General features: G+C 39.2%; 1 protein-coding gene across 1 annotated transcript; it reads right to left on the bottom strand.

Moving 5' to 3' along the window:
- Positions 1-279: 279 nt before the first annotated feature.
- LOC126952069 (transmembrane protein 14B) lies at positions 280-1,040 on the bottom strand. Its single transcript, XM_050786366.1, has one exon. The coding sequence runs from the start codon at positions 900-902 to the stop codon at positions 558-560; it is 345 nt and encodes a 114-aa protein (XP_050642323.1). The 5' UTR covers positions 903-1,040; the 3' UTR covers positions 280-557.
- Between the last annotated feature and the right edge of the window lie 8,422 nt (positions 1,041-9,462).

A 9,462-nucleotide genomic window follows, 5' to 3' on the forward strand; every position in this document is an offset into this window, starting at 1 on the left:
ATTGTATTTTTAACCTGCAGAATTGCTGTTTATTTCTATAATTTCTCCTTCTGATATTCTCAAATTGCTGAGACATCATTCTTTTTTTTTTTTTTTTTTTTTTTATTATTTATAGTAAACTTTATTTTCAATGATATTTCACTTAACATAATTTCAAAGTCAGTCTGTGGTCTAAGATGAGCAGAAGAACAGATACTCTATTTTTTCACACTGTTCCTCTGAGCACGGAATGGGGTTTCAGGGTTCTCAATGTCAACACCTAACATTTTACCCTTGAGATTTACCTATAGATACAGAAAGAAGAGAACATCAATATACAAGAATCGATCTCTGTGAGGGTCTCAATAAGCTCATGTTACATCCTCTTTATAACCTCTGTAGGGTTATAATGGTAACAACTGATTTTCCACCCCTCCGCCAAGTTTGGTGTCTTTTTTTTTTTTTTAGGTAAAATGTCAAATGCAAAAATGCTGCACTTATTTCTCTTAATACATTGAAAATAGGGGAAGATGCAGATTTTTAATCCTTCATGAGTCCAAGCTGGAACATGACTTCTGCTAATCAGCTGTCATCAACATACGAACTCCAACTTTGGCGGCCATCAGCAAACTGGCACCTGCAATTAAACCTACAGGCATGACTTTTCCATAGTAGTAGGATCTCAATCCCAAAACACCAACAAAAGTAACAGATGTAGCAGCTAGGAAAACCCAAACGTTCCTTGGATCCTGAGACATCTGGTAAGAACCCAGGCCAGCGAGGCTGCCGAAGAGCAGCCCTGCAGCCAGGGACGCCACCCTTCCTGTTTTTACATAGCCAACGATCCCACCAGAAACAACCACTGCTGTGTAGCCAAAGCCAAACCAATGCAAAGGCACTAATGGGAAGGGGCTCTTCTCCATTCTTCTCAGTCCAGAAAGGAGACTACCCTAGGCCTGCATCGATTCTCCACAAGCGCGCACAAGCCGCGAGGCACAGCAGCCAGGTCTCGCCGGAAACGCATTTGCGTCCGCGCTGCGTCCCTGGAGCGCGGCAGGGCCAAGAGACATCATTCTTATACTTTATTATTATTATTATTTTTTTTTTGAGATGGAGTCTCGCTCTGTCACCCAGGCTGGAGTGCAGTGGCTGGATCTCAGCTCACTGCAAGCTCCGCCTCCCGGGTTCCCGCCATTCTCCTGCCTCAGCCTCCCGAGTAGCTGGGACTACAGGCGCCCGCCACCTCGCCCGGCTAAGTTTTTGTATTTTTAGTAGAGACGGGGTTTCACTGTGTTAGCCAGGATGGTCTCGATCTCCTGACCTCGTGATCCGCCCGTCTTGGCCTCCCAAAGTGCTGGGATTACAGGCTTGAGCCACCGCGCCCGGCCACTTTTTTTTTAGACATGTCTTATTCTACTAATTCCAATGTTTGGGATTCTTCAGAAACAGTTTCTTTTTATTATTTTCTGTGCATGGGTCATGATTTCTTTTTTCTTTACATGCCTCATTATTTTTTGCTGAAATCTAGACATTTTGAATATTATAATGTTGCAACTTAGAAACCAGATTTCCTCCCTCTACAGAGTTTGCTGTTGTTGCATTTGTTGTATTACTGCTTGTTTGTTTGTTTAAAGATTTTTCTGATCTAATTTTGTAAAGTCTCCATTCTTTCCTGAATGTAACGTTTGATGTCTCTGCCCAGTTAGCTTAGTCATTAGCTAATGATTGAACAGAGACAATGCCTAGAACCAAAAAAGCAAATGCTATGCTAGTCAGTGTCAAGGAACTCTGTGTGTGTGTGTGTGTGTGTGTGTGTGTTGAGGAACACCTTCAACATTCAACCAGTCTCAGTCTTGCCCCTCCAACAAATGCCCAGTGAATTTGCACCCAGTAAGATCCAGGCCACCTTCTCCCTGCAGGACTTAAAGCATGTCAAGGGGAATCTTGGCAAGCTTTCAGATGACCCTTGTAGATATATAGAGGTTTCCAGACTTTCACCTGTATATTTAAACTCTTCTGGAGAGACGTTATGCTACTTTTGAATCAGAACCTGATGGACACCGAAAAGCAGGCCGCTCTACAAGCAGCAAAGAGGTTTGGGAATGAGCTTTGTATCACATACGGCATCAGGGAAGGGAGCGAACATTATCCTACTGGAAGAGAAGCAGTAAAAGTGAATGACCCTAAATGGGATCCCAGAGACAGGTGGAAGACTAGAAGAGGAGACGCTTTCAGACGTGCGTAACGGAAGGCTTTTGTAGGACTAAGACCAAGCCTTTCAATTATACTAAGTTTTCCATGACTGACCAGGGATTTGATGAAAATCCTTCTGCCTTCCTGGAGAGGCTGAGAGAGGTCTTGGTAAAGCATACCTGTCTATCTCCTGATTCAGTCGAGGGACAGCTAACCCTAAAGGATACATTTATTACTCAGGCAGCTCCTGACATCAGGAGGAAGTTGTAGAAACGGGCCCCGGGACTGGATAGTACATTAGAGGACCTTCTGAAAGTGGCCACCTCAGTCTTTTATAATACAGACAGGGAGTCCCAGGAAAGAGAGAGGAAATACAGGAAAGAGACAGAAGCTTTAATGGCCACCAGGCAAGCCCACAAACCCCAGAATTCCCAGGGTACACCTGTTAACTACTAAGGATATGGCCAGAACTGTTATCTCTTTCTAAAAGTTTATCCACTTCCATACAAGGTTTAATTTCTTTCACCAGGGTAAAACATCTCAGGGTACAATGTCATTCTTAGTATATTTCACTTCTTATCTCTGTAATCTTTGGCACTAAATTCTTTCCTTATATAACACATGTATTTATTATAGTATGTATAGTATGTATGTATATATAGTATGTATAACTTGGGTATACATACCCAAGTATGTATAATCCATGCATACTTAACCTTATGAAACTTGTTTCTTCTCTCACACCTAGAAGCCATCAACCTCCAAATGGTCAGGGAACTGGAGCCTTGGATGATGGCTCCCCTTTGCTAGGAACCCTTAGATAGACCTCTGGGAAGAATCTGACTGCTGTTTTCCCCAAAACAATGCCCCTATCAACAGGAAGCAGCTAAGACCCATCATCGTCCACATTTGAAGAGCAGTTAGATGTACCTCTTCAGACAGGGGAGGTGATATGGAAGAGGGGCAGGGAAGTGCTGGTAAGGGAAGGGCATGGTCCCTGGCTAGGGCTCCACCCCTGGGCCTGTGCCCACGGACCTAGGTGAGGACAGACACTCCTGTCCCAAGACCAATCCTGGCCTGCCATGCCCCCATCCTGTGCCTATAAAAATCCTGAGACCCTAGCAGGCAGAGACACAAGCAGCTGGATGTCGAGAGGAACACATCAGTGGAAGAACACACAAGTAGCTGGATGTCAAGAGGGATACATTGGATGAAGATCATGCCAACAGGCACCAGCAGACGCTGGCACGCTGGCAGGCCATTGACCAGCGGAACAACATGGAGTTTGACCAGGGCAGTTGGAGGTGAACCCAGCTGCTGAGCAGCCTGACTCCAGGAGAAAACCACCTTCCCACTCCGTCTCCCTTCTGGCTCCCCCATCTGCTAAGAGTCACTTCCAGTCAATAAAACCTTGCACTCATTCTTCAAGCCCACATGTGATCTGATTTTTCTGGTACACCAAGGCAAGAACCTGGGATACAGAAAGCCCTCTGTCCTTGCAATAAGGCAGAGGGTCTAACTGAGCTGGTTAGCACTAGCTGCCTATACATGGCAAAACTAAAAGAGCACACAGTAACACACGCCCACTGGGGCTTCAGGAACCGTAAACATATACCTAGATGCTGACATGAGGTCAGAGCCCCACAGCCTGCCTGTCTGTATGCTCTCCCTAGAGGTTTGAGCAGCAGGGCACTGAAGAAGTGAGCCACTCCCGCTGTTGCAAACCCTGTGAGGGGGACAAGGAGACCTTTCCCATTTCAATATCTTAGAAGGTGATAACCGCTGTGAAAAGTGAAAAAGCAAGTCAGTGAAAGAGAACTACTGGCAGCTGCACAGGGATTTCAATTTAAATAGAGTATTCTGGATATACCTCTGTGAGACGGTAATACCTGGGGGAAGTAGGGTGGATATCTAAGTGGATTTCTGGGTGAAGAGTTTTCCAGGCAGAGAAGACAACTACAGCAAAGACCATAAGGTAGGAATGTGCCTGGTGTTTTCAAGGAATATAAAGTGGCCAGTGTCGCTGATATGAATTGAGTCAGGAAAACAACAGTAGGAAAATAAGTTAGAAAGGTAATGGATCAGCCAGGCATGGTGGCTCATGCTTGTAATCCCAGCATTTTGGGAGGCCAAGGTGGGAGGACCCCTTGAGCCCAGGAATTCAAGACCAGCTGGGGAAAGATGACAAGACCCCGTCTCTACAAAATAATAAAAAAATTAGCCAGGCATGGTGGCATGCACCTGTAGTCCCAGTTACTCAGAAGGCTGAGGCAGGGGAGGACCCTTTGATCCCAGGAGGTTGAGGTTGCAGTGAGCTATGATTGTTCCACTGCACTCCAGCCTGGGCAACAGAGCAAGACCCCACCTCAAAAAAAATTGTAACATCTAGTGAGCTACTGACAGAACTTTGATTTTAACTTAAGTGAAATAAAGAGATAAGATGGGTCATTATGTAGTTAAGTGACATGTTTTTACCTATGTCTGCATAAAGATATAAAACAATTTTGCTGCTGTGTTAAGAAAAGACAGTAGTAGGAGGAATAGAAGAAGCAAGGAGACTATTGTTAGAGTTATCCAAGCAATCCTTGACAGTGCCTTTGTCTAGTTTGTGAACTACTAAAGTGGTGAAATGTGTTTAAATTTGTGGCAGTATTTTCCCCACTGGGGATAAGGGAATGACTCCCAAAGATTGCCAATATTTAGGCATTAAGGAAAGCATAAATATAAGTATGGAATTTCATGCAGACCAGGGTTAAAGGGTCTAAGGGTACATCTGAGACAATGTCTGAAAACTAAAGAAGGGAAGAAAGGTGAACAGAAATAGAGTAAATGGGAGTAGTTGTCAGAAAAGAAAGTAATGTCTAATTATACAGCTGTTTATTGATTAACAGAGGGATTCTAAAGGGCAGTTATTTAGATAAGAACTTCTTAGATGAGAGTGCAACTTAGCTGAGTGTAGTAGATTCTAATCTTAGGCCCTTTGCCATAGACATTTTCTTTCTCCAGTGATTTTTTAAAATCCGTATTTTGTATCTGCAAACATATTTTTCTTTCCCACAGGTTCCAGAATCTGTCTCAGGCCTACATGGCTTAGATGTGATCTAACAAGAAAAGTCTGTCCCCTGTCTGGGTTACTGGGTCCAACCACTTGGCAAGTTTTAGCTCTGATTTTGTTTCCTAACTTCTAGAATAACAGGAATATAGGGTATCTTAGTGTTTCAATAACAAACTCTGACAAAAGGATACATATCAGAGGTGGGGACTCTCAACAAATATTGGACTAGAGCAAATAAAACTGTCATATGCAGGGGGCATTATTGTATATTTAGAAATTGTAAGAAATTCTACAGCTAAATTATTGCAATTAATAAGTTTACCAAAGTTATTAAATACAAGAATAATATCCAAGAACCAACATATTTTTATAAGACAGACACGAAGAGAACATACAATTTGAAAAGAAAATACAATTCACATTATCATCAAAATGACATACTACCTAGGAATAAATCTTTTTAAAAAGTTCAAAATATGTGGATTAAATGTAAAAAAACTTTGTCTTATAGATATCCAGATGTAGCTGTAGCTCTCTATAAATAAAGAGGCATGTATAGTTTTAAAAGTAAAAATAAATACATATTTTGTTTTATTTTATTTGCTTGCTGCAAAACTTCTGTGACATATTGGCTCCTTAAGCAATATTTGGAAACAGGGTAATACCTGTTGAGAAAACAAACATATTACATTTAGAGATTCCAAATAAGAATATATACTTTACAAATTAAACCACATACTTTGACATTTTCTTTAAAAACTACATTTATAAATTGTATGGTAACACCAATGTTGATCTATTCCCTGGGCCAATCTACTAAATTATCACGGTGTGGATAATAATCCTCCAGGGCAATGTCAAAGATGGTATTTAAATTTAAATAGAGGTATTTGATAGCTAGATGATAGACACACACATATAATTTCTATTTGATTTTTGTGTTTTTATTTTTTCTATACCTAGAGTCAAAGAGTAAACTGAGCTAGGTGCAATCTGATTCTTCTTATTCTAAGTAAAATAGCCAGGCACAGAAAGACAAATACTGCGATCTCTCTTATACATGGAATCTAAAGAGTCAGACTCATAGGAGTGGAGAGTAGAGTGGTGGTTACAGGCCGGGGAAGCGGGGCGATGATGGGGAGGATGAGAAGATGTTGGTCAAAGCACACAAGTTTCAGTTACACAAGAGGAATATGTTTTTGAAATATATTGCTAATAATGTATATTTTACAAATTACGAAGAGAAAATTTCAGTCTATTCACCAAAACAAATTGATAAGCATATGAAGCTGTGATTATGTTAATCAGTTTAATTCAATCATTCACTATATAGCTTAATTTAATAATTCCACTATATATAATATATAGATTTATTTTTATATTTTTATATGTTTGTATATAGTTATATGTATCTATGAATATGTAGTTATATATTGCTTATATATAGTTATATATGTCTTTTGTATGTATAGCATATGTCTTCATATATATGCTATGTATGAAGTATATGTATAAATAGTTTTGAGGTACATATATCTGTCAAAAGTTGACATTATGCCTCATAAATATATATAATTGTTATTTTGGGTCCCATCAGCTTCTACAAACTTCCACGTAAAAATCTTTTAAAAATAATTTCTGCAGATATGGATTTAACATTCAAAATGATTTCGTGCCCACATCTTCCTCTCCCACCTCATACTCATTGGTTGCTTGCATAATTAAGGAAGGGAAAAATAAAGTAGCAATTGGATAGCACTTGGGCGGATGAGGAAACCTGGGATTGACTGAAAATGGACAACCAGTGGAATTCACCAAACTTTTCTAATACCCTTGAAACAGACCTTCTGGATCCATATGTACATTACTCAATGGATTTAATGAATCTTCTTCCAGTCATGCCTCTAAACCGTATTTCAAGCATATTTCATAATTTTATTAACATATTTCTCACATTGATGTTCAACTACCAAACACTGCTGACACATATTTCCAGTGGTGTTGTGAAAATGTGTGTTTGACCAGATGCGGTGTCTCACGCCTGTAATCCCAGCACTTTGGGAGACCAAGCAGATGGATCACTTTAGGTCAGGAGGTTGAGACCAGCATGGCCAACATGGTGAAATTCTGTCTTTACTGAAAATACAAAAAATTAGCCAGGTGTGGTGGTGCACACCTGTAATCCCAGTTATTTGAGAGGCAGAGGCAGGAGAATTGCTTGAATCTAGGAGGTGAAGGTTGCAGTGAGCCAAGATTGCACCACTGCACTTCAGCCTGGGCTACAGAGTGAGTGAGACTCCATCTCAAAAAACTAAAAAAACCCATTAAACATAGTCTGACATTTTGGCTCACTAAGATTCATAAATTTAAACAATGAATGTAGACAAATTACATTGTTGCTATCTTTGGTTTCTTTTAACTTTTCTTATTAATATTAAAGTCTTCAATTTTAACTATGAATCCTTACTTCACCTGGTTAGTCCTCATAATAATTGAAAAAATAATTAACTCCATAAACCAACCAAGACATCTTCTACCAAAAAATATATACTTAACCATTTGTTTTTCTCTTAAATTGCCAAATATCCCATTACCATAATCTAGGTTTCAGGGGAAAAATTTATGATTTTCACAAATAAACAAAAATGCAAAGATTATAATCTTGGTATATGAAATGCAAGAGAAAAACAGGATGACCGTGCATGTGAGATATGGAACATAGACAACTTAATAGCATCTAAATCTCTTCATATCACTGGAAGCAGTTGCCATAACCTATGGCATTGGCTGTCAGAAAAATGTAGAAGAACAATAAAATCCTTATAGTTACCAAAGTCAGCTTTCCACATATTAGGTACTCAACAACAGCAGTAATAAGAAACATTGATGTACATGTTAGAAATTTTCCTTTTAAAAGTGATAGGAAGCCTACTACATGCAAAGATGAAAATGAGTTTAATGTCTTCTGTGATAGAAAAAAATGTCAAAGCTGAGTAGCTTCCAGATGTGATGCAGTGTCAGCCCCAGGTTGTCTTCTCTTGATTCTGCTCTCCTTCAAATTGGCTTCAAATGGAAGTAGAGTTCATCTTTGGGGTGATCCACAGTGGAACCAGTCTCGTATCTGAACAGATTTAAGCCCAGTGAAAGAGACTGTTTCCCATCCTTGTATCTCTCTCTTAAATCCAGAGATTCTCTTTGAATGGATAAACATAGGTAACACACTTATTTCTGAAACAATTATTGTGGCTAAGAAGATTTGTTACATGAACTAGCTAGGCCTTAATCTCCTATTTCACCCATAGTCCAGGATCTGGAGCCTCACTCAAAATTCATGTGCTGTAAACAACAAGGTATGGTTCCTTCGAAAGACCTTTGAGATTCTCTTATAAGAAAAATTGAAAGAGGTTGCTGGGTATGCATATGCTACTTATGTTCATTTTAAGATACAGGAGTAAAAGAACATCAGTTATGGGGTGTTGCAAAGTTATTGCTCTGCTCTTCCTTACATTGACCATGGTGCATAAAATAAACCTTATTTCTTTGGTCAAAGCAGTGCTCTTCGAGCCCCATTGTTTCCTCTTCTTTCTTATGAGCTCTCATGGAGACTTTGCTCATCAAGGGGATCTGCTGCCTATCTTCTCTTTGACTATTTATGGGCAAATATTAACATATCCTGCAGTACTGTCCTTTCAAATGCCTGGTTTGAAAGTTGCTATGAATAGCATCAGACTATTCCAAAATCTTCCATTATTCCAGGAACATATACTTATTATTATTGTGTAGGTCTTATGCATACATAAAAAATTTGCTACTTATACAGGACATGCTTTACACCAATTGTTGCTTTAGTAAATAATGAAGTAGAATATATCAGAAGAGCAACATAAAAGTCCATCAAATAATTGAATATGCTGTAATTGAACCCTAACCCAATATTATTTTAATAAATGCTAATCCCTGTCATAAAACTTACTGTTTCCCAAATCATAAAATAAAATAATACAAATATGTAAAATAATAAATGAAATATAAAAGTGTATTCACTATGTCTTAGCTTATTGGAAATGTTTATAATAGTGTTTTTGGAAGCGGCTTAAATTCCTTTTGTATCATAACTCTCATGAAGATTTATGTATATTTATATTGTACTTGGTTCTATTTATGAAACTTGGCAGTTTGAGTTCAAGCCCCATAACAGTCCTGTTTAGGAAAATATTGTTTTTTTAAAAAGTATT

Source organism: Macaca thibetana, chromosome 4 (assembly GCF_024542745.1).
Source record: "Macaca thibetana thibetana isolate TM-01 chromosome 4, ASM2454274v1, whole genome shotgun sequence".
NCBI classification, from domain to species: domain Eukaryota; kingdom Metazoa; phylum Chordata; class Mammalia; order Primates; family Cercopithecidae; genus Macaca; species Macaca thibetana.

Coding starts and splice junctions, on each gene's coding strand:
- LOC126952069 (XM_050786366.1), bottom strand. CDS start 902: ATGGAGAAGAGCCCCTTCCCATTAGTGCCTTTGCATTGGTTTGGCTTT.